Genomic DNA, 16,808 nt, shown 5'->3' on the forward strand with positions numbered 1-16,808 from the left:
GGCTTTGCGGCTCCAGGAGCTGCCGTCTGTTCTGCCAGCGCTCGCTTAGGGGGCGTCTGCTTTGGGGGGAAGGCTTTCCTGTGTCAACCACTTCAGAGAGGCTGGGGGAAGAACAGGGGGGGCGCAGAGGGGCATGAAAGCCAACCAAGAGAGTGGCACTAACCAGCCTCCGCCCCCGGGGCTGCCAGGCACTGAAAGCGAGTCTGCCACCTGGCTTCTAATTTTAGACCTCCAGAGAGGGAAATGGTTACTGCCGTGTGGGCAGGACTCAGGAGGCTCCTGGTTTTCGGGTATTCACCTCCACCGCATATTTTTTTAAAACCGTCAAAGGGGCCTGGTGCAGCCGCCCAAGGGCTGCAGATCATCTCGCTCTTGCGCCCCTTTCCTGCCCACATGCCCAGGAGTCTAGGAATCCGACATGAATACTAGAATTCGCATCAAAAAGCCCGACTTGTGTGTGGAGTGGGTCCAAGGATCTTGTTGGGAGTTCGGGGTAGGTTTGGCTGGTGTGTGAACACAACACACACACACACTCTCCCGAAGGAGATTCGGGGCAGAAGCCCCATGTGTAAAGCCTCCAGGAGATGCTGCAGTGTGGGAAACTGTGGCCAGGAATGTGGTCACCCTTTTTCTGGTGCAGTGACCTGTGCAGAAACACAGGGAAACGTTTCTGCACAAAACCTCCAGAACGGTCTCTCCTCTAGAATGGGCTCCTCTAGATGCTGGCCGCTCTTTCACACTATGCCGCTGCAACCGGCTGGTTCATTATCCCTGTCTCAGCTTCCTTCCCTTCCCCTCAGGGGTCTATTTTTGGTTGCAACCCCCTTGGGGCAGAGACCCGCCTTCTTCTTCTCTTTTATAAAACCCTATATCAGTCAGCAAGCAGTACAGACACACTTTTAAAAATAAGCATGAATGGTGCCTCCGCTTTTGTCATTCAGAAAAACAACAATAACAACAACAAGAGCTTGACTTTCAGGCGTCTGGGAAATCCTGCCACTGTGACATACTTCCGCACCCAGCGTCTTGGTCTTCCCAGCTGCCGCCTCCTCCTCACTCACAAGATGCCAATAAGAGCTTTGCTCTGTCCCACTTCGCTCCCCGTCCCCACCTGCCTACAAACTCCCACCCCCACCAACCCTCTTTTCTTCTAAATCTCTTTGTTTCTCTGAAGGCTTGACAGAGTAGGCCGTAGGTGAGAACCGCCAGCGGGTAGGAAACAGTCACTTCCCCTCGTATGGCAGCCGAGGAACTAGAAAGCACAAAAGCAGCTCACACGCCGCGTATGCACCATTCCTCAGTGCCCACAGATCTGGGCACTAAAGTCGAGCGAAGGAAGGGAGACATGTGTGTGCATTTCTGTCCTGTACATCCTGCTTGTTTTGGATCACAGAAGCTTCCGTTGCCAGCTTTGGAAACATTCTAGGGTGTTGGCAAGGAATCAGGTCATTTGGAACATGGCTATTAGTTGTGATAGCTAGATGGAGCCCCCGTGTCCCAGGGCAGTCTATCTTAGAATGCTGGGTTCTAAGCATTCTAAGCACCCCAACCCAAGCAACGGGGAAGCTGTTTGCCTTTGCAACTTGCTTGCAGGCTTGCTTCTCTCCTACGGGAATGAGCAGCCATGGGGGGGGGGTCACACCCTGATCAGGACCCCCATTACAGATTTAAAGCCCACACCCCATGGTCTTGATCCAGATCACCCACCCAGATCACCCTCCCAGATCACATACAATGTAGCCCTTTTAATGCTGAACTGGATGGGTTTGAGGTCTGATCCATCAAGACTCTTCCTATGTTAACTAACCCTGGGAGTTCGGAATGGAACCTGCATGTGCTGATGAAGTCTACCTTCAGATAGCTCATTGAGGAAGAGATGCTGGCTGCGGAGTCAAGGGCTGGGAGTTCAAATCCCCACTGGGGTGCTTGGGCAAGAACTGATCTAGATGTTAAGTGACAGCAGTTGTTTGCCCCCTCTAAGAAGCATGTAGTTCTTCAAGAGGGCCAGTGCTCTGCTCACTTTTCCATTCCAGAGAAAGCAAGTATCTTATTTCAATGTCAGGTAATGTGCCCCCAACAGGGCATCCCGTGTTGATGGGCAGGGCAAGCTTTTGCTACCTACATCTCTCCTTTCTGTGTATAAGCCACACCTGTTGAGTTCCTGCCTGCTAAGGGCTCTAAAGCACACCAGAAGGGCGGCAAAAGGCTGGGTTCCAGTGAGACCTCTGGGAAATGCTGGGGACTGTTGAGACTAGAGTAGTCGTGGAAACCATGCCATGGGCGCCCCCTCCTGGCAGACTCGACTTTGAGCAGTAACAGGTCTTGGGCAGGGGGAAAGCAAGAGAGCCCCACTCCCCCCAAAAGGTTATTAAAGCAGTTTACATAGCATAAATAAATAAGAAATGGTTCCCTCTAAGAAGAAACACTAGGGAAACCCCAGCAACAGCCACTGGAGGGAGGGGGGAGAAAGAGAGACTATGCTGGGTTGAGGAGGATCGGTTGCTCTCCCCTTGTTCTTCAAGCAAGAGAGCCGCCATTTTGAAAAGGGGCCCATTCTTGGCCCGGTGAGCAGAAGCCGCTTAACGAGGCCGACCTTGTCCTGAGGGGGGACGGACGCTCATTTATTATTGACTGAGCTTCTGTTCTCTCTGCTTTTCAGCTAAAAACATCAATCAGTCTCAAAGTAGTTCACATAGCAGAGGGATGAGAAGATGGCTCTCTGCCCCAAAGGGGTTCCTCATCCAGAAAGAAACTCAAGGGAGGCCCCAGCCGCTGGGAGGGACGCTCTGCTGGGCTGAAGAGGCTCCCAAAACAAGAGAGCCGCCACCTTGAAAAGGCGTTCTGGTCAGCAGAGGCCGCTTAACGAGGCCGACCTTTGCCTGAGGGGGGCAAAGCTCATTTATTATTTATAGCGCACCTGCCCACTCTGCTTTTGAGCCCCAAGAAGTTCCCAGCTCAGTTTCCATAGCCAGAGGCCTGAGGAGAAGGTTCCCTGCCCCAAAGGGGCTCCCAATCCAAAGAGAGCGGAAGCCCCAGCAACTGCCCCACTGGGAGGGACGCCATGCTGGGCTGAAGAGGGACAGTTGCTCTCCATTTGAAGAAGGTGCCCCTTCTTGGCCCGTTGAGCGGGGCTGGTCCCCAAGCTGCCTTCCGCAAGAGGGCCTGAAGATGGTTTCCTCCTGCCCCCCCAAGGGGCTCACAGGCACCCCAGAGAGAAGCCCGCGGGAGACCCCAGCAACAGCCCCTGAAGAGATGCGGCTCTACTGGGTTGTCCGAAATACAGCCCATCCTAGGAAAGACCCTCTCTCGCCTCTCGCCTCTCCTATCACCCGGCACGCTTGCCGAGGTCTTCACAAGAGCTCCTGCAGGCTGTCCATGCCATCCGAGGTCAAGTGAGTAGCGGGGATCAGGGCCTTTTCTGCAGTAGCCCCCAATTTGGATCTTTCCTGCACGCACCTGGGCTCCTTTCCCTTCTCTCCAGTGGGCATCCAGTCAGCGGTTTTATTTGAGGCTGGAATTTGGGGAAGGAGGGATATCAAACCTTGGACAGTTCTGCTTTGCTGCCATGATATTCGAGCCGCCCAGTCTCACCCTTCTAGCCACAGGCTTGTCGATTTCGATGGTTCCAGTTTATTTTGTGAATCGAGTCGGAACCGAAGCCGGGATGTCAAGGTTTCAGGTGGATCAGTCACCTGTCCTCTCCTGACCTGGTGTTGTTCATACACGCATACATGTACATGTGGCTGTGCGAGGGATCTGTACGTGAGTAAAAGTGAACCTGGATACAGGCCCCCTGAATTGCAGGGCACAGATAGGAAGGCCACGGGATGTAGTGATGTCCACCAGCTTGGAGGGCTTGAAATGGGGCTTGGATGAATTCATGGTGGACAGGGCTATCAGTGGCTACTAGTCTGGTGGCTGTGGGCCACCTCCAGCCTCAGAGGCACGATGCCTCTCAATCCCAGTTGCAGGGGAGCAACAGCAGGAGAGAGGGCATGCACACACCTCTTGCCTCTGGGCTCCCCAGAGGCATCTGGTGGGCCACTGTGGGGCACAGGATGCTGGACTAGATGGGCTTCCTTGGGCCTGATCCAGCAAGGCTCTTCTTATGAAATGTTCTGCTCTATGTGCCTTGGACATAACATGTGCATAACTGTACATGTGTACTCTGTACATGCACAGACTGATTCCAGTGTTAAGCGGTTCAGTCTGGGCCGGCCCATTCACTAGGCAGTCCTAGTGGCACCAGTTCTTGGAGGGCGCCATGCTGACGCCTCCAACGGCTGGGCAGTGGCGTGGGGTGGCGGTGACAGTGGCCATCTTCCAGGTCTTAAAGGGATAATCTCCTTCCTCACCACCTCCCCTGCCTCAGACACCGAGGATGACTTTGCCCTCCACCCCCCAACCGCCCATTTCCAATAAAAATTATATTCTGTACTTGACAGAATATGATTTTCACTGAATGTTGGGGGGCGGGGGCGCCAAAGTCATACTTTGCTTAGGGTGCCAGAAAGCCCCATGGCCATCCTGGAGTGAGATGGGCCTCTTCCCTAGCACAGATCCCTTTGAATAAAGCAACATACAATAGATAAGAGTTTGACTCTGCAAGAGACTCTTTCTTTGCCCTGTATTGGCGTCACTTTCATGATGACAAGGTTCTTAAAAAGGCATCGTGAGAAGCAGTTTTGAAATACGATACATGTTTATGGTTTAATCTCAGATATATCCAAGAGCAAGCCTTTGAACGTGGAAAGAACTTTCATTCCCCCCTCCCTGCCAAAAAACAAACAAACAAAATTATGTGACCAAACTCTGATTCGGCTGTTGTTTCTGTATCCCAACATGCCTGGGTGCAACCTGACATTTTTCACATGGGGCATCATCTCTAACCTAACTGCAGCGCACAGCCTTTCCCGTATTTATAAGTACGTCCCACTGAGTTCAGTGGGGCTTACTCCTGAGAAAGTGTGCAGTCTTTGCCTGCAAAGGCTACGTAAGACTAGGGATTCTATCCCATTTTAAGGAGGCTTCGACTATAGCTTGCACCGGCGATAGCTTATTTTCTGCCCCTGTCTTTTATTTACATTTTTAATCCAGCCTGAAGCAGAGTTCTGTGTCACTCAAAAGCTTGCTCACTACATTGTGGTTTTTAGTTGGTCCTAAGAAATGTATTATGACACCTCTGTACTTGTTATAGCATAACTTCAGCGTACTCCCTTCGTGTTTTCCTTCCACTCATCACTTCACTCTCCTCCTCCTTCAACACCCTCCTCCAAGTCCCTGTTTTTAGCCAAGACCTCTCCACCTCTCCTGCCTTCCTCCTCACCTCCCTGGTCCCCATTCTAGTCCATAGACTGCGTCTCTCTTCTGGTAAGGGATTGTGTCACCATTAAAGCTGTGCATAAGAGCTAGAATACTACAAATAAATGCTTCGTGCAAATAGCAAACCCCTTCCAAAAGTCCCAGCCGACTGCGAATTTACTGTAATGCTATTGATCCAAGGGATCTGGACAGCACAAGTGGCCATAACACCAACATTTGCTTAGCCTTTCCCACTCTCTCAGTTTTCTCTCTCTCTCTCTCTTCTTTCTTTCCTTTGTCCTACATATAAACGATTTTCTCTGTGTGAAGCCAGCCAGAGGCTGTTTTGCTCCAGAGTTCTCTTCTCAACAGCAGGCACACAAGCAAAACAGCAAAGTCGTGGCTGCCCCCCTGCTGTTTGTCCCTGGCATGCAATACTCAGATATACTGCCTCTGAACATGGAAGTTCCATTTAGCTATCATGTTTCATAAATACTGATAGGCCAATCCTCCTCCATGAATCAGTGTAATCCTTTCCCAAACAGTTTTATGTCAATGGCTCTCAAACATTCTGCGCAAATTCCACAAATCCATTTTGCGTTGTGTGATGGAGTGCTTTCCTGTATCTGTCCTGAATCTACGGTTTTCACCATGTGACCCAGATTTCTACCCTCTTCATATCTGTATAAACTGCGAATGCGTCTTCCAGTCATGTTTTCCCGTCAATTAGAAAGCCCTCAACGTTTTTGCCTGTCTGCGTTGTGAAGGTAGGTTGCTTTGAACTCTGTTGCAATCTCTGTCCTGAAATTATTTTTTGCTACCCACTGAAACTTGTTTAACTTAAAACGTCTGTGGGAGGAAGCTTATAGTTTTGTGGAACTGCCCCTGTCCATTTTAGATAACTGCAATTCCTACAGGTCTTCAAGTGGAGCTATGAGACTTAAACTAGTTTGTCAAAACAAAACAAAACAAAACAACAACAACTGGTTGACATGTGTAGTGTAGACATGCTTGAAGAAGTAGTCCAGGGTTATCTGAGTTTCCAGAACCTGCTTTTTATTCTGCCTTGAAACTGTAACTAACTGTCTTTGTTTTGTAACCCCTATGCTTCCTTGCAGATGTATTCACTTTTTCCACTCCTATGCTTCCTTCTCAACTTGTAGAACCCTTCGCTTCTTTGACGCCTATGCTCCCGTCTCACCCTGCAGAATTGTTCGCTTCTCTACTACCTTCTCAACCTCTATATTTATCCTCCTGTTTGCACCTATGCTGCCTTCTCAACCTATATGTTATGCACTTGCTTGCTCCTACACTGTCTTTTCAACCTACCTGTATATATGGATTGGCTGGCTTGCTCCAGTGCTACTTTCTCAACCTGTATGTTTATAAAGAAACAGATATTCACATACGCCCGTGGGAGCATCCTGGGAAAAAGGTTTCCCGAACTTCCCAGGGGTCAGAGAGGAGGAAAACAAAATCTGCGCCCCCCCCGCCCCCCCTAACTTCTCCCCACCCGGTTTTCACCCGGGGGTGTTTAACAAAACTTCCAGCCAGCAGGGGCAGGAAGTGATGAAACGGCGGGAGTAGCGTGGTCCCCAGCCTTTGGTGAAGCTGATCCGGACGGTATGGATGTCACAGGGCCCGTCGCTCAGGCCTTGCCACCCAGCCAGGTTGCCTGCATGCTCGAAGTCGAAGACCTTGATGGAGAAGCCAGGCAGGACCTTGTGCACCACTGGGCTGCCCAGAGGCCCCAGGGTGGGGGAGCTGACGAACAGGGGGTGCTCGCTGCGGTTGTAGGCCCAGACGCTGCCGGCTTCTTGGCTCAGCACCAGCCCTTGGCCGATCTTGCCCCGTGCCCGCTGGACGGCCTGGCTACGGCTCCTCGGCGTCAGCTGAGCCAGGCAGAAACCGCTGCCTGCTGGGAGGTCAGAGAAGACGTTCACGGAGTCGTTCTGCACAGGGTAGAGTCTCCCCACTCGCAAGCGGTATTCCCAGTACGCCAGCCTGCACCAGTAGCCATCTCTGAGGGAGCGCTGAGAGACGCTGGTGTCTGCGGGAAGAGAGGGGGGAAGGAGCACGTGAAGCACAGGGCACGGCTTGGCACCGGGAGACGACCCTTCCAGGTTTCCAAACCGTGCGGCTGTACTCGGTGACTTGGTAGTTGATCAAAATAGCTAGGAGACCGTCTCCTGATAGCTGAGGATCTCTCTGTCTTTTTGAATGAGATACCCATCAGAGCTTGGGAAAGGTGGCAGACCTCCAGCTGAGGGTGTACAAAGGAGTGAGAGAGATCATGGGTTGGCTGAAGGCATGTTGGGAGTGCCAGGGCTCCCTGTGTGGATCTGGTGGGCTAGTGGATCCGCTGCTTTGCATTATTTTATTTTATACTTTATTTTTATTTTTCACACTTATATCCTGCTCTTCCTCTGAGGAGCTCAGAACAGTGTACATGGTTATTTTTATCCTCACAACAGCCCTGTGTGGTAGGTTAGGCTGAGAGATACATGACTGTCCCAGAGTCACCCAGTAAGTTTCATGGTTGAATGGGGATTCGTACTCGGGTCTTCCTGGTCCTAATCCAACACTCTAACCACTACGCTATGCTGGCTCTATGTAGAAAGCATAGTCTCCATTCTTCTGTTCATGAGCTGCTTGGATATGTTTAAATAAAGCCAACATTATAGTGCCATCCAGTTCTATCCAAACCAAATCCCCATTTGCCAGCAATGCCCAGCAACTCCTCGCAACTTGTAGAATCGGGACGTGACTTAACAATATACTGTCGAGAGGTAAAAAATGCCCCTGTGTAAAATGGCAGGCCGTGTACAGCACGGCGCCTTAGCGCTCATGCGCGCGCATTGACCAGCATGCGCGCTCCGCTTCTAGAGGCTTCAGAGGGTGAACCGAACCTTGAAGGATGACACCTTGAGCAACCCCACACTAACAAAAGTTGAACGAGGCGTCCTCCAAGAGGGGCCGACCCTGGTCAAGAGGGGCTGGGCGAAAACACAGGCTCCGACGTGCTTTGACGTCCTGGGACAATGGGCTCAGGAATCCCCACAGGGGCCTGAGCCACGTTGCCAGCGGGCACGTAGGCCCGAGACGGCTGTCCGGGGCCACGTCGCCGTCGGCCGGGACAGAGGAAAAGCTGACCCAGGCGCCGAGTCTGCTCTGATGTGGCGGCGTGGCCGGGCGCCAGCACCCAGCGCCACTTTTGTGCGTCAAGGCACATTGTCTGCGTCTCTGCAGGCCGCGCTTCCTCCAGGCAGGCGAGGACCAGAAATAACAGGGGCTGCCGTCTGTGTTCTCCGCCCCCCCCCGCCACCCACGCGCTCTCTGCAAGGGATTCAGGAAGGCCTTCAGCGGTGCCCTTCCCAGCAGCCTTTCCTCCTCCTGCAGGGAGGGGTGCAGTTAAGTCCGAGGACAACCCACAGCAGGCAGAATCAGCAGGCAGCGCCATCCAGAGCCCTGAGCCAGCCTTTTGCAAACCCCGGCGAGCGGCTGTGTGTGTGTGTGTGTGTGATCCTAAATTAAATTCACAAACTTGACCCTGCCCAAATGACCCTGATGGCTATGGTGGCTGGGTGGGGTGGGGTGGGGTGGGGTGGGGTGGGGTGGCCTGCCACACAAAGTCTGGTAAGTCGGGCGTAGTGCTTAGAGTGGCTGGGCTAGGACCCAGGAGCCCTGAGTCCAAATCCTCCTTCGGCCAGGAAACTCCCTGGCTGACTCGGGATCAGTCCCTTCTCCCTCCGCCTAACCTACCTCACAGGGTTGTTGTGGGGATAAACAAAACCATGTACACTGCTCTGGGCCTCTTTGAGGGAGAATGGAAAACAAACGTGAAAATAAATATCAGTGAGCGCAGAAAGAAAGTTGGGGCACTTAATGTGTTTTAGGAAGAGGCAGCCAGCTCCTCTGCAAGGTGGAGAGAGAGGAGGGGGACAATTTGGGCTGCTATCAGGGTGGCAGAGTGGGACATAATGGGGAGGGGGCCGTAGTTCAGTGGTAGAGCCCCTGCTTTCAGGCCCTGGGAGCCTCTCCAGGTAGGGCTAAAATCCTGGGACGTTGCTGCCAGTCAGTGTAGGCAGTCCTCAGCTCGATGGGCCAAGGGTCTGACTCAGCATAAGGCAGCTTGCTTCTATGTGCCTACAGAGACCGGAGCCAAGGAAGGCACAGCCCAAAGGCAGGCCAGCATTTCACAGGCGAAAACAGAGACACGCGGAGGCAAGACCCCAGTTGGGTTGCCCTGCCTAGAAGAACGCCCTGGGGCCCTCTGTGCTGTCCCCAAGTCGGGTTGCCGGCCCTCCGGGAATGGCCTGGAGTCTCCAGGCACAGGCACGGCACCCATCTCTAGGTGGCTCTTGACAGCCACCCTGGAGGCCATTGTGCAAGACATATTGGGGGGAAACACTGGGGAAATTAATTCCCAAGAGGAGCGTCAGCCCGAGTTGGCCAGCTTGTATCAAAGGATTTCCTCCACCTGCTCTCTGATGTCTTGGGTTTCTCTGCAGTCGCCTCTTATCCGTTGATTTGGAAGTTGGGGGGGGCATGGTTTTGATTTGGGTTAAAGGCAGGCTAGGAAACAGCAGCTTTGCTCTCCAAGAACCCATCAAAACAGAGCACGGAAACCCCAGGGAGTGAAGGGCGGGGCGGGCAGGGGGATAGTGTTTTTGTGTCCACACTCACAGAGTTGCCAATACGTGCATTAGAGCAGGGGTTAGGCAGCCTTTGACTCCCCGGGTGCTGTGGACTACAACTCCCATAAACCCCCAGTCGCAGTTTATAGGATGATGGGAGTTGTAGTGCAATGACAGCTCAAAAGCCAAGGCTGCCGACTCCTGACATAAGGCGTCCTGGGAGTTTTGCACTGTGGAGCAGAAGTGAGCAGATTTGGGACATGCAGGATCTTCTTGGTTCCACCTCGGAGCCAGATGCAAATGATGGATTCAGGGTGGTTACACAGGCAGCTGCCTTTTACCAGGTCAGGCCCTTGGTCGAGCACTGCCTGCTCTGACTGGCAGCAGCACTGCAGGATTTCAGGGAAGGGTCCTTCTTAGCCCTACTTGTAAATGCCAGGAATTGAAACCGGACATGTGCTGTACCACTGAGCAATGGGTATGCTTAGTGAACGTATAAAGCTGCTGTCTATGGAGTCAGAACCGTCGTCCGTCCAGCTAAGTGTTGTCTGCTCCAACTGGCAGCAGCGCTCTAGGGTTTTAGAGAAGGGCCTTCCCCAGCCCGACTTGGAGATGCTGCCAGGGAGTAAACCTGGGAGCTTCTGCATGCTCTAACACACACGGAGCCGCCGTCCCAAACGCGGGCGCCTTTGAGCACTGCTAAGCCCCAGTGGCGGATTAACGGAGAGGCAGAGTAGGCATTGGCCGACGGCGGCAAAATCTGAGGGGTGGCAAATTTTGCGCTCCTCAAATTTTGCCGCCACTCTCTGGGGGCGGCAGTGGCGACATTAAAAATGGTAAAATTGGGAACTCCCCCCTCCTTGTCCCCCACCGACGCTCCTCGCAGCCACCGCCACGCCCCATCCTGTTTTTAGAAAGCAGAAGGGGGGCAGCTCACCCCCCCTCTCCCCAGCCTGCCATGCAGCAGTGGTTTTTTAAGAAGGTGAAAAGGTGGTAAAAGCCTTTTTGCGTATGGGTGCCCCTGCTAAGCCCAGGGTTTGATCTCTCTCTCTCTCTCTCTCTCTCTCTCTCTCTCTCTCTCTCTCTCTCATTTATAAACTGCTCCATCCAAAGGCTCAGGGATGTTCTTTCAGTTCCAGAACTGGGCTCATGGTCCTTTCCCATCAAGACCCATTTCTGATTCTCCTCCAAGTTTGTTTCATCCCTTTCAGCAGCTTAATTTAGAAAGGAAGTAAAAATGCCTTTGGTTCTCGCGGTTGTCAAGCAATGGGAAGTTGGAAAAACCCGTGCTGGTTTCCCGTAAACCGTGGAGAGATCTACCCGTAGAGTCGCTCCATTTAGAAACAGGCAGAGAGACAGACTATGACCTGCCCCAGAACAATAGTAGCTTCCCGAAGCACCTCTGCTGCCCGTGTCAGGCATTCCCCTCACCTTGCCGTATTTTACGGTTGTTGTCCACAGTATTGGTGCACTTCAGAGGTATGACCAAGGGAGAGATCTTGAAGTAAGGCGGTGGGGGAGTTTCTGTAACAAGAACAAAAGCCGTGAGCAACTTTATAAACGTATTCCTAAAGCCAAGCTATTTCTAGCAATGAACATAGGAAGTTGCCTCCTCCTGACTGAGTCTGACCTTGGTGCCTCTTGCTTAGCGTTGCCTGCACTGACTGGCAGCAGCTCTCCTTGCGGGATTTGCAGGCAAGGGTCTTTCCTAGCCCTTCCTGCGGATTGAACCTGGGGTCTTGCCAACGCAAAGCAGGTGCTCTGCCTCTGAGCTATGGGCTTTTGGAAAGACTGCATTTATTTAGGATGCAGGCTGAATCAAAAGAATCAAAATTGGGCTAAAGATTCATGCACTAGCAGGAGATGCCTTGGTCTTGTGGCAGCAAGCATGAATTGCCCCCTTTTCTAAGCAGGGTCTGCCTTGGTTTCCATTTGGATGGGAGACTGTACATGAGTGCTGTAGGATATTCCCTTTAGGGGATGGGGCCGTACGTCAGCAATGGAGTATCTACATGCTGCAAGTCCCTGGTTCACTCCCTGGCAGCATCTCCAGGTAGGGCTGGGAGAGACCCCTGCCCGAAACCTTGGAGAGCTGCTGCCAGTCAGTGTAGACAATCCTGAGCTGGGCCCAGGGTGTGACTTCATCGAAGGCCGCTTCTTCTGTTCCCGTGTCAACCCTGCTTGGACGGGTTCTGGGAGTTCAACTCCGGGCAGGCCCCGATTCGAGCCGAGGGCTGCCCGAGACCCGGCCTCTCTCCTCCCCGCGATGTACTCACCCGGTGCGGCGATCCGGCTGAGGTGATGCGGGTTGCAGCAGTGGACGGTGCCCTCGCCCCCGGCGCTCTGGCAGCAGCTCAGGCGCTTGAGCTCGTGCGAGTGGCGCAGGTCAGGCCAGCGGTAGAGGCGGCAGAGGAGCAGCGAGGCGGAGAGGCTAGGCTTGGGGCCCCTCGGCTCGACCCAGAGGCAGCCCGACTCGCTGGCCCCCCTGCTCTCCACCGCCTGCAGCAGCAGCTCCAGCTCCCAGTCCTTCAGCTTCTTGAAGAGGGCATGGGCCGCCGGTTTCAGGGCCGCCCCGTGGCTGTCGTCCAGGCCGGGGGCCGTCGCGCAACGCAGCCTCCAGAGCCGCTGAACCAGGCTGGCTCGCCGCGTCCGGAACATGAGGCTGGAATCAAGAAGGACAACAGCAGCGAGGCAGTCACCGTTGGCAAGTACCAAGCTCGCCACGCGCCTCTTCCCTGTGGTCCTCACAACAGCCCTGCACGGTAGGCCAGTAAGGCGGTAATCTCCTGCAGGTGGCTGCAATCATTTCACTTCTTCCGTTCCCTGCTGCTCTTATTTATGTTAGACATGGGATTTGATTTTTTATTTTTTATTTACTTTGTAGTGGCGGTTCTGTATTTTTGCTGTGTACCACCCAGAGCACCTCAAAGCAGAAAGACATGATACATTTTTTAAAAATAGGCGAGTAATGGCTCGTCGAACACCCAGCCTGCCCAGCCTACTTTGTTTCTAGCATAAGGAAATAAAAGTGCCCTCTGCTAGATCAGAACATCCAGTCCAGTGTCCGGCTTCCCACCAGGGTCATAGCTAGGGGAGAGAGGGCCCATGTCCCCAGCGGCCCCTTGGAGAGAGGGAGATAATGAAGAAAATACAGAGAGGTGGAACTGGGAGGGCCCTCTGGAGTTGGGGGCCCCGGGTTCTTTTCTCCCATCCGCTCAATTATGGCTGTACCCCTGCTCCCCACAGTGGCTACTAGATGCTTCAAGTAAACCCCAAGTAGTGCAGGAAGGCAGTTGCTCATTGTTGGTCCCTAGCAACTGGAATTCAAGGTTAGACTGCCTCTTAACCTGGAGGTTCCACAAATTTATCTATCTATCTATCTATTTATATGATTTCTATACCACCCTTCCAAAAATGGCTCAGAGCGGTTTACACAGAGAAATAATAAATAAATAAGATGGATCCCTGTCCCCAAAGGGCTCACAATCTATATAGCCAGCACAGCATCCGTTCTGCAACTGTGGCTAAAAGCCATTGGGGATAGAAGTTTCCCAGAGACTGTTGAGGGCTTAGCCGTCGTCCCTGCAACCTCTACCCTGCTTGTGTGCATAGGGAGTCTGTGACCTTCCGTGTTCATTCACAACAGATCTCCTCGGTGGTGCAATCCTCAGATTTCATAAAGCTATTAAGTTAGGGGAGCTCCCTAGAAAGGACCAGCTTTGCTCTGGGTCATAGGAAGCTGCCCTATACTGAGTCAGACCCTTGGTCTATCTAGCTCAGTATTGTCTACACTGACTGGCAGCAGCTCTCCAAGGTTTCGGGCAGGGGTCTCTCCCAGCCCTGTCTGTGGATGCCCCAGGGTGTGTGTGTGTGTGAACCTGGGACCTTCTGCTCTTCCCCTGAACTACGGCCCCATCCCTTAAGGGGAATATTTTACAGGGCTGCTGACATGTCGTCTCCCATCCAAATGCAAACCAAGGCAAGCCAGGCAAGCCAAAGGGACCTCTCACACTCACCCCCTACCACAAGACCAGCCCTCCTCCCTAACGTTAGATGTCTTGAGGTAGAGGGAGTGAACGCACTTTGTATGTTCTCAGGAGCATGGGCATCTTCTTCACATCCCTATATACGAAAAGAAGACTAGGGTGGCCCAAGAAAGACACAGACCCGCTGCCCAACCCTGGTCATGCAGCTTTGCGCACGGATTCCTGTGCACCTCTCCACACGGGATGCTGGCACATCGTCAGAGACGTGTGTGAGATCGTACACGTGCCTATAAGACGCAAGCGCTCTGGCACGGAGACCCACGCTGCCAGCCACGCATGGGCATGCTGACACACAGAAGCCACATGCTGCAAAGCTCAGACGTGCGCATGCATCCTAACACACACCCCCAATCAGGACCCTCGCACCCTCCAATTCTATAACCCGGGGGACCAAGGGATCTCCACCAAAGCCAGATCAGAGGGATCACTCACTGTGTAGGCAACGGGGTGGCTGAACACACCGTTGGGTGCAGACCCGCCTGGAGACCGGGACGGCTCAGCCCACAGACTTCCTGAGCAGAGCTTTTTCTTGCTGGCCGGTCTCCTCCCCTCGCTTCCCCGGCCAGCCTCTCTGTGTGGGAGTCACAGGCTGGGGAAGGAAAAGGGGGAGCTGGAAAAACCTTGGTCTGGAGGGGGGCCCTGGCCGGACAGTGGGGAGGAGACAGAATGGGCCCACAGCTCAGTCACAGAGAGCGCAGGCTTTAAGAGCAGATAAGACCAGACCAGACCAAAAGTCTACCAAGTCTAACATTTATCACCAGCTTCAATCTGGGAGTCCCATGAGCAGAATTTGAAGGCACAGCCCTCCCTTGCTCTTGATCTCTTCAGCAACCATTATTCAGAGACAGACTACTTCTGAGCATGGAGGTTCCACCTAGCTATCATCAGAACTCCGATCCAGGGATTGCCTTCCCCTCCTTCATTCATCCATCTAATCCCCTTTTCAAGCGACCACCTTGTGCAAGCAAATTCTGTAGAGTAATAATGACGCAGACTGCAAAGAAGCATTGCCTTTCTCTGTACTGAATTGACCCGCTCTTTGGAGAACCCCAAGTTTTAGGATTATGAGAGAGGGAGGGGAAAGTCCAGCCAGTTTAGCTTCTCCATGCTTCCTGTTAATTTATCATCCTTTCCATCCCATTTTTGAAGAAGCCAGATAGAAAGAAACATGGGCACTTCTGAACTTTGGTGCTGGAGAAGACTTTTGAGGAACCTATGGCCAGGAAAACAAACAAATGGACCCTAGAACAAACCAATCTAGAATTTTAACTCGAGGCACAAATGACCAGGCTCAAACTATCATACTTCGGACACATTATGCGAAGATCCAGCTCCCTTGAGAAATCCATAATGCTGGGGAAAGCGGAAGGAAAGAGAAGAAGAGGACGACCAGCAGCAAGGTGGATGGACTCAGTTATGACAGTGATGAATGCACCACTGGGAGACCTTCAAGGCCAAGTTGTAGACAGATCATCCTGGAGAGAATCTATCTATGGGGTCACTAAGAGTCGACACCCACTTGATGGCACTTCCATCCCTCTCTCCCTCCCTGCCATTTCCTTCTTAGTAGCCTTGTTTCTAAACTAAAAAGCCCCCAATGGGTCCGCCTGTCCGGAAAGGTGCCCTTGCCTCCCGATCTTGTTAGCAATCTTTCTTTGAACTTTCCCCAGGTCTCCAGTGTCTTTTTGGATGTTGTACACAAAACTGTACAATGTATTGGGGAGAGGGCCATAGCTCAGAGGCAGAATGTCTGCTTGGGATGCAGAACTCCCCAGGTTCAGCCCCTGCCTGGAGTATCTCCAGGGAGGGAAAGACTCCTGCTTGAAACCTCCGAGAGCTGCTGCCAGTTGGGGCAGGCAATGACTGAGCTAGATGGACCAGTGGCTTGACTCAGTATAAGGCATCTCCCTCCGTCTGAGGCCTCCTGTTTCCTCCTGTTTTGCATGCAGAAGGTCCCAGGTTCAATCCCCTGGAGCATCTCCAGGTCGGCCTGGCAAAGACCCCTGCCTGAAACCTTGGAGAGATGCTGCCAGTCAGTGTAGACAATCCCGAGCTAGCAGGACCAGTGGTCTGACAGTGAGAGAGAGGGCGCTTCCTATGTTGGTACTCAAAGCGAAGCTGCAGCATACATGCATAGGAACATTGGAAGCTGCCGTATACTGAGTCAGACCCTTGGTCTATCTAGCTCAGTATTGTCTTCACAGACTGGCAGCGGCTTCTCCAAGGTTGCAGGCAGGAATCTCTCTCAGCCCTCTCTTGGAGATGCTGCCAGGGAGGGAACTTGGAACCTTCTGCTCTTCCCAGAGTTGCTCCATCTCGAGGGGAATCTTTTACAGTGCCCATACGTCTAGTCTCCCATTCATAGGCAACCAGGGCGGACCCTGCTTAGCTAAGGGGACAAGTCTCCTTAGCAAGTTATCCCTGCTAACTTGGCAAAGAGGCACCTTTTAAAGTGGCGATTCTCTTTATTTGGCATTTGGAGAGTGACTGGCCCTCTCCACCCCCAGCACAGGACCTCCAGTGACTGTTGCCGGTGTCTCTCTTATGTTTCTTTTCAGATTGTGAGCCCTTAGGGGACAGGGAGCCATCTTATTTATTTATTATTTCTCTGTGTAAACCACCCTGAGCCATTTTTGGAAGGGCGGTATAGAAATCAAATAAATAAACAAACAAATAAGTCATGCTTGCTACCACCAGACCAGCTCTCCTCCTTCTATAAGGCATAATAAGCATAGAAGGGTATCAACAACACTAGCTGTTTTATCCCAAAGTCCCTTCCTAATAACCCCTGGCATGGAATTCTCTCTCCTTGGGATGCCCGGGG

At 52.7% G+C, this 16,808-nt stretch overlaps 2 protein-coding genes across 6 annotated transcripts in view; one reads left to right on the forward strand and one right to left on the reverse strand.

Moving 5' to 3' along the window:
- Positions 1 to 16,808, forward strand: part of EFNA4 (ephrin A4) — a 172,903-nt gene that overhangs the window by 39,476 nt on the left and 116,619 nt on the right. For all 5 annotated transcript variants that reach the window (XM_053277549.1, XM_053277550.1, XM_053277552.1 and 2 more), the window contains exon 8: positions 2,660 to 3,392. The gene's annotated coding sequence lies outside the window, so the exon portion shown is untranslated. The remainder of the gene's footprint in view (positions 1 to 2,659; positions 3,393 to 16,808) is intronic.
- LOC128337030 (mothers against decapentaplegic homolog 6-like) lies at positions 4,611 to 14,518 on the reverse strand. Its single transcript, XM_053277524.1, has 4 exons — positions 14,417 to 14,518; positions 12,215 to 12,600; positions 11,370 to 11,462; positions 4,611 to 7,351 (listed from the first exon to the last, which is right to left on the reverse strand). The coding sequence occupies exons 2-4, from the start codon at positions 12,594 to 12,596 to the stop codon at positions 6,822 to 6,824; spliced, it is 1,005 nt and encodes a 334-aa protein (XP_053133499.1). The 5' UTR covers positions 12,597 to 12,600; positions 14,417 to 14,518; the 3' UTR covers positions 4,611 to 6,821.

Source organism: Hemicordylus capensis, chromosome 14, assembly GCF_027244095.1.
Source record: "Hemicordylus capensis ecotype Gifberg chromosome 14, rHemCap1.1.pri, whole genome shotgun sequence".
Classification (NCBI taxonomy): Eukaryota; Metazoa; Chordata; class Lepidosauria; order Squamata; family Cordylidae; genus Hemicordylus; species Hemicordylus capensis.